Raw genomic sequence first — 14,813 nt, forward strand, 5'->3', positions numbered from 1 at the left:
CCCCAAGTCCAGTCACAGAGGGCACAGCAGCCAGCTGGCTGTCCAGAACTCTGACCTCTCCTCCAGAAGTAGACATCCGGGCATCAGAAGAAAGATACTTCCCTACACCCCGTGATGTGAATAGGGAGCACACCCACTCACCAGAGTCACCGACACCTGGGCTGGGGTGCTACCAACCCAGGCCCAGGCCCTGAGGCAGGATCTCACACCACAGGGCCCTGAGCGGCAGCTAGGACCTGCTCCACAGTTATCCTAGATCAGCAGTGCCTGTAGCACAGTCCTAAAACTCAAGCTCCGCCAGGCCAGAGCCCGCCCCCACCCAGCCTCTGTCACCCTCACCTGCAGCCCCAGCTGTGTGCCAGACATGGTCATCTTGAAGGCTCCTGTCACAGCTCCAAACACCAGGAGGTGGGACACAGTGGAGACCATGCCCACTGCGATGGCTGCCCGCATGCTGAGGGGCAACAGCACGTACACAACAAAGACGATGAACAGGAAGAAGGGCACCTGGGGACAGTGTACCCAGACATTCAGCGTGGCCTGGGACCCTCATCCCATTGTCACCTGGGACACCCTCCCTTGTAGGCAGGAGGACCTAGACTCAATCCTGAGCCCTCGGCTCTTGGCCTGTTTGCGGCCAGATCACTTCTTCCTTCCCACAGGCAGTGCAGCCTCACTCCCACTGCCCTTCAGTCTCTGGTTTCACGAATCTGACTCCACCCAACCACAAAATAATAAAAAACAGACCGTGATTAGAGTTTGCTACCTTGAGGTAACGGTGACTAGCCAGGCCAGACCGGTGCAACTCAACCCTGAGGTTTAAACTAGACGAGAAAGGTCTCCAGCCTTCACCTGGGCTGGCTTGCCTAGCCAACTTCCTCTCTACAGTAGAGGAGAGCAGAGTCCAAAGTGTCCAGGCTTTTGGAGCAAAGGCCAGCACTGTTCACCAACCCACTGATGCCTTTTGCTTCATTGAGTTGGAATTCTGTCATCTCTAACCAAAGAGATTCTATCCAAAAATGCCAGATACCCAAGGGGACCCTCCTCTGAGAAGAGAGTCAATTTAAGGCCATCTGAAATCCAGCACAATAGCCTGCAGGCAAGGCCACGGCTACCGGCTGTGTGAGCCCATTGCCACAAGTGGGCAGAAGCTGCCGGTTCCGTGTTCCAGCTGCTGATACCCAAGCCCAACGATATCAGCTCCCACTGTTACCTGCTCCCATGCACAGGCTTCATTCTTCCAGGAGTCCCACACCAGCATGGAGCCTAGCATCATGAGGCAGCCCCAGGTGAGTAGAGCCAAGGCCTGCAGCCATCGGTGCACCAGGCATTCAACGTACACCAGCACATAGAGAGCCACAAACACCGTCAGCATGAAGAACGCAGTGCCTAGGACAGCCTGGTGTCTGCGGGGCTCCTGGGTAGAGAAAACAGACACAGAGTGTCTGGGCTTTCTCCAGTGGAATACCTGCTCCTCCTTCAGGAAGTCTACCCAGAATGCCAAGTGCTTTGCACACAGTAGTGCTGGGCTCCCCTGACATCTGGTCTCCCCATAACCCCAGGCCTGCGTGCACTACCATTTCTGCTTGCTGAAATTCTGCTCTTTCCCAGCCTTTCCCAGTCACTGCAGCAACTTGAGCACCCCCAACCCTGCCCTAAGAGACCACTGCTCCCCTGTGCGGGACAGGTGACCACAGGAGTAAGAGCAGGGCTTTTCTCAGACAAAGTCTTGCTTAAGTCCCTGGAGGAGAAGAATCCGTGCCTGACTAAGACCCGGCTTTGGAGGGATGCAAAGAGCAGATATCCCACACAGGGGCAGCACCTGAGTTGAAGTGCCAGTGGGGAGAAAGGTCCAGAGGACAAATGTACCCAGAGGATCCTGGGTCCCCCACAGACCCTGAGCTTCACAAGGATGAAAGCACCACCAGCCTCTGGAAAATGGTATCTGTGTTGTAGCTGCAAGGTCCTGCTGTCCCTTTCCACTCCCTGAAGGGCACTGGTTACGCAACTCGGAACACCCTGCAGCCTCTGATATTATTTCAGGAACTTCCGATTGCATTTACAACAATCAGCAAGAAAATGAAGGTAAACAAAGAAACAAAAAAAAAAAAAAAAAAAAAACAAGTTCTCAGTCATAATACCAGTCACATACTGAGTGGCCAACAACTGCACACAGCTCATGACTGCAGCAAAGCAAAGGCACAGGTTAGGAGCAGGAGTGATGTTGGTAATATCTGCCCTGACAGTGGTAAAGATCCAACGCCAACACTTAAGCTATGAATTCAAGGCCAGCCTGGGCTACATAATGAGACCCTGTTTCAAAAATATTAAAATTTAAAAAATGGAAAAAGAGTAGGAGGAGGAAAGAAAAGGGGGAAAGGGTAAGGAAGATGAGGAGGAAGGAAAAAAAAATCTGAGATCATAGATTGAGAAAGGAATACAGGGATTGATTGGTGATGTCTGCCATGGACTGACAAGGGAAGGAAGTAACATACTGGCCTTGACTCAGACCTTCTTTTGTTTGTTTGTTTGTTTGTTTGTTTTTTATTTTTGAGGCAGGGTTTCTCTGTCTAGCACTGGCTGTCCTAGAACTCACTCTGTTGACCAGGATGGTCTTGAACTCACACAGATCAGCCGGCCTCTGCCTCTCAAGTGCTAGGATTAAAGGCATGAGCCACTACTACCTGGTTTAACTCAGATTTTTAGCAGACTGAATTTCATGGTGAAAACAACTGAGAGTGATTTATTTGGTACAATTAATGTAATCACTAAAATCAACCAGACTTCGAGATCAAATTCAGACTGCCTTGATTTCCACCAACCCAGCAGTTTGCGGAGAAAGAAAATGAAGCTTCAGGTAGACACCGACATGCTGGAGCTTTCCCAAAGGGCCAGGGCCCAGGGCCTTACCTCCTGGCTGAAGGTGATGCTGATGAGTGCGATGCAGGCAGCCCCAGCCACGAGGAGGAGCAGCAGCAGCAGTGGCCCATGCTGGCTGGTGAGACGGTACTTCTCATAGAGTGCTGCCTGGTTGGGGCCTTCGTCCCCCTCATTTAGGAAGTAGCGGCCCTTGGCTGGCATCCTCTTCCCCAAAGCCTGCTCAGGAGCCCCACATCTGTCCACTCACACTTGTGTGTGTGACCTAGGCCTCTGGGCTCTCCACGACTAGCGGGCAGGACTCGACAGAGGCACCTAGGGCCTGTGTCTCCATGGGCATGTGGCACCTGCTCCAGCCACTGGTGTCTTCAGGATGTCTAGGCTGAGCTGATAAGGCCTTCCAGGTCCTCAGATCTGTGGAGACAACCCAAACAGAAAACATCTGATGCCAACAGACCAAATTAGGGAAGAACTGGCATGAGGTAAGGCAGGGCCAGTTGAGATCTGTTGAAAACTACAGTTCCATACAGTACCTGGGCATGTGTGAACTCAAAGCCATTAAAAATGGAATTATGGAAACCAAATGTAGTAGTATGCAAGAGCCTGAGGCAGGAGGATTCTGAGCTTGAGGACAGCCTGGACTATATAGAACACTCTAAGTAAATTCCCAGGCCCCTAGTCACACTAGTCCCTTTCTAAGGGCCACCAGTTCATGTAACTTGTGGCTACTACTGTGGAAGGCACAGACCCACAGTGTCTTATCACCCTGGAGATGAGCGCAGCACACTGCCACTGAAAGCCTGACTAAGCCACTTCCTGTTTGTTGACCAGCTTCCTAGAATCACGTGTACGGCATGTGACTGGGCCACATACATTTCTTCTTCTAAGCGGCTCCCTATTGAGCACCACAGAGCTCCTGGCTAAACCTTCCTCTGTTCCCTAAGCTTCCAGTAGAGCCACCTGCCAGATCAGATGAGCATGGGATGGGATCTCGCTAACCTCTGCTCTGTTCACCAGGATCCTTATGTGGACAGCATACTGTCTGGATGCCCAGGGCTCAGTCTGTGTCTTCAGGTCCGTAGGGTCCCAAACTGAGACCCCGACAGCCTGCGATTTAAGGACAGTTTCCAGATCCAGAAGGTTTGCAGAGGCGGAGTGGCAGTAGACTCAGTTTCCACGCTGCTAGCTTCAACCAGGGCAACGCCCTGTACCTGGGTTATACTAGGTATCCATAAGAGACTGTGTTCTCTTTTTTTAGGTTTATTTTTATTTTTAATTATGTATGAATGTAACCGTGTATGGATGCCACATGTATACAGTTGCCCATAGAAGCCAGAAGAAGGCGTCAAATGCTCTGGAACATTTGTGAGTCACTCGATGTGGGCTATGGGAACTGGACTCAGGTCCTTTGTAAGAGCTCCAAGGATTCTTAACCACTAGGCCATCTCTCAGCCCCAGATGGGTTTTCCTGTAGGTTTGTTGTTTGTTCCTGTTTGAGACAGGGTTTCCCTGAGTAGCCCTGGCTATCTTGGAACTCACTTTGTGGACCAGGATGGCCTCAAACTCAGATCCATCTGCTTGTGCTTCCCAAATGCTGAGCTTAAAGGAATGTACCACCAATGCCTGACATGAACTGTGTTTTTTGTTTGTTTGTTTGTTTTAAATGGACCCACAGACAGAGACGTTTTTTCTGGTTAAAAAAAAAAAAAAGAAAAGTTGAACCTGGAGTCTCACATGTGCTGGGCAAACACTCTATCACAGAGCTATAGCCCCAGCCCTCTTTTTCCTCTTCGTTTTGAGACAGGAGCTCACTAAGACACCCAAGCTGGCCTTGAACTGGTTCTATAGCCCAAGCAGGACTTGAACCCACCATCCTCCTGCTGAGCCTCCTGTGTAGCTGGTATTACAAGTATATGCCAGCATGCGTGGCCTACTGACACAGATTTATGACGTTTGCAAGCCCTGCCTCATAGGACAGAAGGCAGAGTCAGGGAAGGACAAGGCAGCCTTTACTGCAGGTGGACTCCAAGCTGTCTGTGCTCACCACAGGGCCCCCACTGTGCTTGCCATCACCCACCCGCCATACAGCTGTGTGTCCCCGAAGGGCTTCTCAGCCAGCCTGTGACATGCTAACCCAGGCTACCTCCGTGTGGCAGGCTGTGACAGATGTTCTCGGTTGTCAACTTGACTACATTCAACTAAAGCCCAAGCAGCTGGATACACCTGTGAGGAATTTATCTTAAGTCGTTTGAAGTGGGAAGCCTCTCCTTTAATCTGGATCTTTGTAAAGATATTTTTAAATGATTTATCTTTATTTTATGTGCATTGGTGTTTAACCTGCATGTGTGTCTGCATGAGGGTGTCAGAGCCTCTGGAACTGGAGTTATAGACAGTTGTGAGCTGCCACATGGGCGCTAGGAATTGAACCTGGATCCTCTAGAAGAGCAGCCAGTGCTCTTAAACCACTAAGCCATCTCTCCAACCCCTAATTTGTATCTTTTGAGGTGGGAAGACCCAGTTTTAGTCTGGGCTATACTTTCTGGTGGTAGCCTGTACAGAGGACATGGAAGAAGGAAACTGTTGCTCTTTGTCTGTTTGCTCTCACTCTCACTAGTAAGTCTGTTCCTTCACTGGCATTGGAGCCTACTTCTTCAGGATTCCAGTGTATACTGAAGACCAGCTGAGACATCCAGCCTCGTGGCTGGAGCAACTATTGGGTTCTTGGATTTTCCACTGATAGCCAGCCATTGTTAGATTACCTAGACCACACCCTGTAAGTCATTCTAATAAATCCCATATATCTATCTATAGATAGATAATAGATAGATAGATAGATAGATAGATAGATAGATAGATAGATAGATAGATAGACAGATATTCAGTCAGTTAGTTCCTTTCCTCTACTGCAGTGGTTCTCAACCTTCCTAATGCTGTGACCCTTTAATACAGCACCTCAGGTTATGGTGAACCCCCCCAACTATAAAATTATTTTTGTTGCTACTTCATAGCTGTAATTTTGCTACAGTTATGAATCATAATGCAAACATCTGCTATGCGGGATATCTGATATTTGAACCCTGTGAAATGGTCATTCAATCCTCAAAGGGTCACGACCCACAGGTTGAGAATTGCTGTTCTAGAAAATCCTGACTAATACACAGGCTGACCCTCCCAACCTCCAAGGGGAGAAATAACTTTAAAACAGAGCAACCACACACAGATCCCATCTGGAGGCCACTGCCCATTCCAATAGAAGCCTCACATAGAGAAGCCATCTTGCATCAGGCATCTGGCAACACCCTTTAGGTATGCCTCAGATTTGGGGTGTGCATGGTGCTGGCCGTGGGAAGATGGGAGGATCACAAAGAGCACAAACAAGCCAGCTGCCAGCAGAGGCGTCAAACAAAGGTGTCCAGGAGTGCCGAGCATGAGCCCAGGCTCCCCAGGCGCCTGCAGCAACAGGCGCATTGCAAGCTGCTATCTAGGGGAATAGCGTGTCCTGCAGGCTGGCAGTTCAAGACTGTTCACACAGACTCTCCAGCCTGCCTCTTCTGTATCCACAGGAAGTGCTGACTAAGCACCGGCCGTCTGTGCCCAGCCCTGTGCTGTGGGCTGCAGAACAGGACAAGGCCCATCTCTGAGCAGTACCTTCCTTCTGCCCTACAGGGGCAGGGTCCAGGAGGGGGTGCCTCATCCAGGAAACCCTCTAAGCCACACATGTATTCCTTTCCTGTACCCCAGGCAGGGCTGGGACCTCTCACAAGGCTGACAAGTGGGGTCCATATTCCTGAGTAAGACAGGACAGCCTGAGGAAGCGCTACAGAAACTGCCCACACTTTCACACCGGTTCAGAACACATGCAGAGCCCCCAGAGGCACAGTAGCCTGCCGAAGATCCCACAGCTGGAGGAGCTTGCCAGAAGGTCTGGGATTTAAACCACAGCTCCCGGGCCCAGGCTTGTCCACCAGCACTCTAGGGGACTAAACCAAATGCCACAAGCACACAAACAGCAGTCTTGCCTGACCCTCTGGCTCAGTGCCAAACACCAGTGGGCTGGGATTGCTGGGCTGAAAAACCCCAGACACCAATGGTGGAGACAGCTCTCCAGGGATGCTCCTCTAGGCAAAGCCAGGCCCAAGCTGTGGGCTATGGGGACACATGTGCGCACTCCAACACAGGCACATGCCTCGCCTGGTTCCAGACGTGACCTGCCTTCCCAGGTCACATCTGCAGCCAGACAGAGGAGCTGAGGCAAGAGCCCCCAGCCCAGCCCCCGAGGCCCGTGGGAAACCAGGCTTGGTAAACATTTTTATTTGTGAGTTTAATTAGGCCACTTCCTGGGCAAGAGTGGCCTGGGATGAAAGTGGACAATGGGATGCACCAGGCACAGGGGCTTCAGCCCACCCAGGGTTCTCAGTCAGCTCCTGGAACAGCTAAGCAGAGGAATGCAGCTGCCCCTGGCCTGCTGAGATGGTCAGGAAGCCAGCAGCAGCATCTGCAGCTCTCCGATCTCCTCCCCCCCCCGGGGGGGGGTGGCCTCTACCCTGAGGCAGTTCCAAGGCTAGATCCAGACACCACACCAGGCTCCTCCGTTAGAATCACCTCCTCCTTCCAGCCACTGCACTAGCTGGCTACTGCGAACCCTTTGTCACAGCTCCCTCAAAAGTCTCTGCAGCTGGGCTGAGGAAATATTCGGGGGGTGAGAGCCTGTGCTGGGGACGGTTTTGCACACTCCTGAAAACCCAACACACTGGGGGCCGTGCAGAGACAGGTGGCTCTCTGCGGCTTGGTCGACACCAGCCTAGTCACAAAACAAAGTGCTCCAGGCCCAGGCCTTAAATCTGCACTCCTGCCTGTAGACGTCCTGGTCTCATTTCCTGCACGTTGGGTTGGGGGATGAGCTACAGAGAGGCCCGATCACTGTCATGGTCACACAGCTCGTGAGACAGAAAGCTGTGATTTGAACACAGGCCGCACACAGCCCACTCCTCACCCTGCCTCTCACCCTCACAGAACTAACAACCAGAAAGCCCATAACACCTCAAAATACCAGCCCCTTTCCTGTCTTTATCCCATAAGGCCAGGACAGCATGATAATAAAAATGGTAGAGATTATCAGACGCTTCCTTCTGCCCTACAGGGGCAAGACCAAGCAACAGGATCCAGGAGGGTGCCTCATCTAAGCCACACATGTCTCCTTTCCTCTATCCCAGGCGGGGCTGGGGCCTCCTCCCAAGCCCGACAAATGGTGTCCATATTCCTGAGTAAGTCAGTAATAGGAGGCAGGAGAGGGGGACGCCATAGACTGGCTCAGGGCTGGGCCTTCAGGCTGCGTGGGAGACCCACCCCCAAGTGGAGCCAGCAGCATGTTCTAGACCACCCGTACTTGTACCCACTTCTTTACCTAGACAGAGCCGGCAGGAGCCCCAGTCCAGCTTCCTCAGGAGCTGCAGAAGGCTTGGGGCTCTGGTGTCCTCAGAAAAGGGAAGTGGGGGCCTTGAAGCATGAGGGCCCTTCTGCAGGCCTGTGAGGAAGAGAGGCCCCACCAGGCCTTGGCCCCACCCCAGCCTGGCAATCTACTACTCCTGTCACACCCACAACAGACCCAGGCCTCAGTTGGGGCCACTGCAGAGCGTCACCGTTACCAGCACACTCCTCAAGGCTGAGAAGGTCTCATGCTAAGCCATCTCTTCAGGAGACGCTGAGTTTCAAGCACATGCTACTAGAAGCGTCAGGGATGCCCAGAAAATCCAGGACCAGGCAATCCCATCCTACAGCCTCTCTCCTTGTGCCTCCCTCCTCAGCTTGGTCTTGGCTATGGGCCATGGCTTCCATGCTTCCCTTTAGCTCAGCATCTGTTGATGAGACCCCAGCCTCCTAATGGGGCCCAGAAAGGATATGCTTTTCTGCTTGACCTTCAGGTGGTCCCAGCTAGTCTGTGAAATAATGGCAAGTGTACACCTACAACAGCACAGGGTGGGGATGCAGGGTCTATGAATGACCCTTGCTGAGCAGCAAGAGCAAAAGGGGCTCCCTTCATAGAGCAGAGGAGCCTGTGCCTGCTGCCCTACGTAGCTCCCAGGTGTTGGGCCCAGGCAGCTCTGTACTGGTTGGCGGAGGGAGAGTGCTGCTTATACTCTGCAAGGGCCCTGACTTCCTCCGGATGGACAAGGGATCTACTAAGTTACAAGCCTGCTAGGCCCAGCTTGCAAGGAAAATGGAACATGTGAGTCCAAAGCTAAGGGCCAACCTAGACCAAGGAAGTACTTCAGAACCAAGACAGAGCAGCAAGGCCCAGCTAGAGGGGTAGCTGTGGTAGGAGCAGGCCCCAGTGTCTCCCACCCACCCTCATCTCCTGAGGAAAGGCTGCCAAGCTCCAGGTAGAACAATCATTAGAGACCCCAGTGCAACTAACTTTAGCCTTCTGTTTCCTTCAGGCTAGCTTCACCTGGCCCAGGGACCAGCCATGATCCCAATTGTCACATCAGTCATCATCTTGCTGTGTGTGTCTTGGCTTGAGCTGGGCTTCAATTTCCCTCTTTCAAAAAAGCAATATGGGGGCTGGAGAGGTGGCTCAAAGGTTAAGAGCACTGGCTGCTCTTTCAGAGGTCCTGAGTTCAATTCCCAGCAACCACAGGGTGGCTCACAACCATCTATAATGACATCTGGCGCCCTCTTCTGTCATGCAGGCAGAACACTGTTATTAATTAATTAATTAATCAATTTTTTTAAAGGCATTTTATCAGACCTCTAAGGTCTCAGCTTTACCTGGGCTGGGTCCAGGTAAACTGGGTGAAAACTGCCTCACTAGGTGAAGAATCTGAAGGCTGAGAACAAACCAGGGGCAGCTCAAAGAGAGTGGTCCTGTACACTGCAATCCTCCCTTTTCTCACTGCTAAAACAGGAGCCAGCCTCCTCAGTCTCTCCCACACAACCTTGTGGCTTTTCTCTGTATATGGGTTGGGGAAGGCTTGGGGCGTCTGTGGAGGCCGGAAGAAAGCATCAGATCTCTTTGCAGCTGGAGTTATAGATGGTTGTGAGCCACCACATGTAGGAGTTGGGAACTGAACTTTAGCCCTCTGAGGACTAAAGGGCCCTTAGCCCCTGAACCATCTCTCCAGCCCTGTCTGTAACAAGGTCTTATTATGTTGCTCAAACTTCTTCAAACTCCAGATCCTTCTGCCTGAGGCTCAGAAGTGCTGAGCGCTGAGATCACAGGAGTGGGCTAGCACAGCTTCTCTGTTAAAAAATACAGCAGATATGCAGTCTGGTAAGGGCTGTGGATCTGCCCCAGAACGAGTGCCCTGGTGGTCACTCACTCATTCCTTCACTTATCTCTCGGCATGCATTCCAAAAACAGTAATGAGACCTGTATGCCAGGCTCCTGGCCAGGATCAGCAGAAGCTGGCCAGGACAAGCTCCAAGAAGCAGCAGAGGACTCAGGGCCTCCGTACCATGTCTGCTGGGACCGGCACACAGTGGGAGCCAGACAATGTGCTGTCACGTGGTCAGCCAGATGTTCCCAAGGAGCATCAGCTTTGCCCCACATCTTCTTTTCTTTAATTATTTTACACTTATTTATTTACTTTGTGGTCAGGTCTGTATGTTAGGCCTGAGGACAACTTGGGGGAGCGTTTGTTTCTCTTCTTTCACCACGTGGAGCCTGGGTTAAACCTAAATCTTGGCGACAAGTGCCTTTACCCACTGAGCCATCTCACTGGCCCTCCAAATTCCATTATTCATGATTCATTCTTTTAAATGCTGCCATTTCTAGCTCCATCCGCCCTGTAGAATGGAAATACTTTCACACACACGCAGAACAGAGTTCTGATCCCCTTTCCCTTGATAAGGAAGAAAGAAAGGGGAAGTCTAACTGGCCTCCGGGACCTCATTGGTGCCAGGCCCAGCCAACACAGCAGTCCAGAAGGCTGTCTGATGGCCTCATGCTTTGTACAGGGCCTCGCGCTTCGTACAGGGCCTCACCCAGACACTGAGTTGCTGTGTGGACAGAAGGTAGTAGAAAAGCTGTTTCCCTAATAATCTAGAGGACAGCAGAACTGAGCATGTAAGTCTTTAACCAACACAGGATGAGTTCTAAAGAGGGCAGGAGACTGCAAGAGCCCCCATGTCAACACTGGCATGGCTAAGGCCTTTCTTTCTTTCTTTAATGTGAAATGAACACTCACATTCACTCCTGGCAGGAACACCTTTCGATTTAGCAAATCCACTGCCATTATTGATTGTGTACATACTCCTGCATGCGTGCAAGGACACACAAGATTCCCTGTTCTGTTATTGGTGACAGCAAATGCCTGAGTGTCTACCATTCAGGGCTAGTACAACATATCTTTGTGGTAGAATATGCACAGATGCCCATGGTGTGCACAGCTTCCAGTGAAAACGCCACAGGGTCAATGTTATATCTGACAGAAACAAACTAAATCAGAACCCCCACCCTCCCCAACCCAAAAAAAAAAAAAATTCTGCTCTGGTCCTATTGCCTAAGTCTCAGTTCTCATTCTCACCTCCTATTTCTGTTACCATATTGCCTGTGCAATTAAAACAGTCTGAATAGAAAAAGTGACTCCAGGCTCTATTGGATACAGCTGCATGCCTGCTCCATGCCTCCGTTTCCTCTTTTGGAAACGGAGGAGAAGAGCAGTCTGACCACAAGCCTTTTGAGAGGTCTCCATGGGGTCATGCTGACAAGGTGGTGAGCCAGCGTCCAGCACAGTGAGGACATGTACGTGGCTCTGTTACAACACCATCGAAAAGCATCAGGAGTGGGAAGAAGTGCGCTGGGAAGAACCCCGTCCCCCAAGCCTGTCTGAAACCCACAGAACTAAGTGGTCTGGCTTCTAGGGAAGACAGAGCAGACGTCACCGCCTCAAGATGCCTTTGGGGGTCCCAGCCAGAAGCAGAGCTGGTATCTGGTATCGTGGGTCAAGTCCAGTGGGGCCCGGAGAATATAGTCATACAGTGACTGCAGATGGGGTTGAGGGTGCTGTGTGAGCAGGGGGACCTGGCAGGTGACATCCTGGAAAGCCCTGGCTATGCCTCCCAGCTGGACGACAGACAGGAAGAACTCCGCAGCCTCAGGACATGGTCAGGAGAAAAAGTGGTCTGCCTTCCTCAGAGCATCCAGCTCTCTGGGAGCCACTGTTAGCCTTGCCACACACTTCGGGGATGCTAGCCCACAGTCCAAAGCTCACTGGCTGAGCTTCTAACTGCCTCACTCCAAGGTCCAGGCTAATATATTCATTCTCTCTCTCCCTTTCTCTCTCTAAATTCAATTTATGAGCTTATTTTTTAATTACATTTTTACTCTGAAGCGTACGGTGTTCGGCCTTCATGCGGTATATGCACCATATGTGTGCCTGACCTGAGAAGGCTAGCAAAGGGCACCTGATCCCCTGGAGCTGGAGTTACAGATGATTGCGAGCCACCATGTGGGTGCCGGGAAGCAAATGCAGGTCCTCTGCAGGAGCAACAAACACTCTTAACCACTGGGCCATCCTCCAGCCCCCAGGGTCATTCCTAACTTCTCACCTGCAACCCTTGACTCACAGTGCTGAGCAAGATGGCCACAGAAAGCCATGCACACATCCACAGTGTCCCCTCCCAGGCTCGGACAGTGAGCTCGGCTTTTCCTCCTCCCTTCAAGGTAAGTCAGCATCCTACAGCAGTGGTTCCCGACCTTCCTAATGCTGGGACCCCTTAATACTGTTCCTCGAACTGTAATGACCCTCAGCCACAAAATTATTTCTGTTGCTACTTCATAACTGTAGTTTTGCTACTGTTATGAATCGTAATGTAAATATTTTTAGAGAAGGAGGCTTCCAAAGGGGTCCTGACCCACCGGTTGAGAACCTATGTCCTACAGGGAGAAAAGCTGCTGGTTTAAGTGGCTTCTTCCTTCACTGCTCTAATGAACTTGCTTTAGGAAATGTTAGCTTTGGAGTTTCCCAGGCCGAACTTGGAGCTCCTCCCTCAGGAAGTGTCCCCTGGTGGCAGCTCCTGACAGCTAGGAGCACCTCAAGGCTGGAGACCCCACTTCCACCTGAGCCTCGGTCAGACAGGGTTGAGGGGACCTGCCAGGGAACAAGCTGACCTTGGCCTTCTGGATGGAAGGAAGGGAGAGATGAGGCCACAGGCACAGGCCTGGGCTCTGTGGCTCTCGTGGGCTCAGTAGCTGCCCCCTGGAAGTTTCTAGGTAGGGACACCTGGGGAAAGGAAGCAAGAAGATGGCTCTCAGTGCCAGACTGTGCCCATGTGCGTCAGTTTCCAAGCCACAAGGGCAGGAAACAAAACTCCTCCTGCCCAGCTCCAGGAGCCAGGCAATTCCTCACCCTCTCCAGGCCTGGCCACTCCAGGGTTCCCGAGCTTCTGTCCTGCTTTTCTAGCAAAAGGCTGACAGGTAGGAGTGAGCAGCCTGCCCCACCAGAACCCAGCAGGCCATGTAGGGAGCCCAGCAAAGCCTCTCTCAACAGTAAGCCTGAGGCCACCACCTGCCCCAGAAGCCCCAACAGCCCACACAGTAAGCACCGGTTGTAGAAAAGGCCTCCCTAGCCCGAGGTCCTGAAAGCCTCTCTTCCCAGGCTTCCTGAGACCCCAAAAGGCCAAAAGGATTTGTCTGTCATGGGGGAGGGGCAGGCCTGAAAGCCGGAAGAGCTAGTCTTCAGGGAAAGCAGTCCCTGTGCCCCCTAAAACCACAGCCTGACTTCCGGAACCACACCCACCCATGGGCTCAGAGGCTCTTCCCGTAGCTATCTGAAGCCTGGGCAAGCTCCTCTGGTTCCCCCAAACTCCGGCGTTCCAGAGCTAGGCTGTAGGCTGAACACTAAAGACTCACACATAGAGCCTCTGTCCCAACAGTCCTTGGTCCCTAAACCCTGGCCTCCCCTGAGGACAATCTTCCAGGACCCCTGTACCTGGCTGGAACACAGGAACACTGAGCCCATCCCCCTCACTTACCCCAGCTCAAAACTCTCTTGGCTACTTCTTGGGCCTCTCTGGTGGATGTGGGTTTTGACTGATTTTGCTTCCCCAAATAAGCCCCACCTTTTCACCACTGAGTCCCGGCAGCCCGCAAAATGCTGCCCATCGCCCACCTCCTGGCACACCCACCTGGCCAACTCCTGCCCTGCTGAGCCAGCTCTTTCAGGAAGACCACCAGTCCCCCCTACCCGGCTTCCCCAGAGCTGCCCTGGCCTGTTGTTGCCTGGATGAGCCACTGGGCTACCTACACTGCTCAGCATCTTGCATCGGAGGCAGGCAGATCCTACTCCACACAGCAACAGAGCCAGCACCCAGAGGGCAGAGTAAGCAGGTCCAAGCGTGGGGTCCCCTTTCACCGCCATAAAGCCACCTTATACCGAAAGAAGGAAGGGGGTCCACCCTGCAGTCCAGGCCTCCACCCCCATCGCCAATGACTCGTTACCCTGCCCTCAGGCACAGGGTGAGGTGCTGAAACCACAAGAAGCAAAATAGGAAAGGAAGTGGGAGGGTGAACAAGGTGCAGCATGTGCGCACGGTGGAGAAACAGCAGAGCCTCGAGGTTGACAGTGCACGTTCTGAGGTCAGACCCCTGGAAGGCGCTGTGTGGCCCTAGACATGCTTACTAACTTCTCTGGGCTTCAGTCTCCCAATACGAAGAATGAACTGGTAACGGTACCTAACTACTAGGGGGTTGTCATATAAAAGGCAGCACACTGCCAGCACTCCGACCTCCCAGGGTCATGCCAACCTACTCTAGACATGAGGTCGGCAGCCTAAGAAACCAGGAACATCTTCCCAGGGGAAATTCATCTCACTGCCTGACAGCGTTGCCCACCCCCAAGCAGCTCAGTCCCCAGTATAGACTTAAGAAAAGGATGCTGGCTCTGCCCCCAGAGCCCCTTGGCATCACCATGCATCTCCCCAAGGGCTGAGTGATG

General features: G+C 52.2%; 1 protein-coding gene across 6 annotated transcripts in view; it reads right to left on the minus strand.

Annotated features, from left to right (window-relative positions):
- Window positions 1–14,813, minus strand: part of Adcy7 (adenylate cyclase 7) — a 57,320-nt gene that overhangs the window by 20,203 nt on the left and 22,304 nt on the right. For 3 of the 6 annotated variants that reach the window (XR_009594613.1, XM_060392272.1, XM_060392271.1), the window contains exons 2-4: window positions 2,911–3,291; window positions 1,214–1,417; window positions 340–507 (exon numbers count right to left, since the gene is read on the minus strand). Coding sequence is in view for 5 of the 6 variants with exons in the window: in XM_060392272.1 (XP_060248255.1) it covers window positions 340–507; window positions 1,214–1,417; window positions 2,911–3,081 (543 nt within the window). In the remaining variant the exon portion in view is untranslated. Of the gene's footprint in view, window positions 1–339; window positions 508–1,213; window positions 1,418–2,910; window positions 3,292–8,281; window positions 8,372–13,851; window positions 13,890–14,813 lie in introns of those variants that run through there. The other 3 variants (XM_021656767.2, XM_060392273.1, XM_060392274.1) reach the window with 3 other exon arrangements.

The sequence above is a fragment of the Meriones unguiculatus genome, chromosome 10, assembly GCF_030254825.1.
Source record: "Meriones unguiculatus strain TT.TT164.6M chromosome 10, Bangor_MerUng_6.1, whole genome shotgun sequence".
Classification (NCBI taxonomy): Eukaryota; Metazoa; Chordata; class Mammalia; order Rodentia; family Muridae; genus Meriones; species Meriones unguiculatus.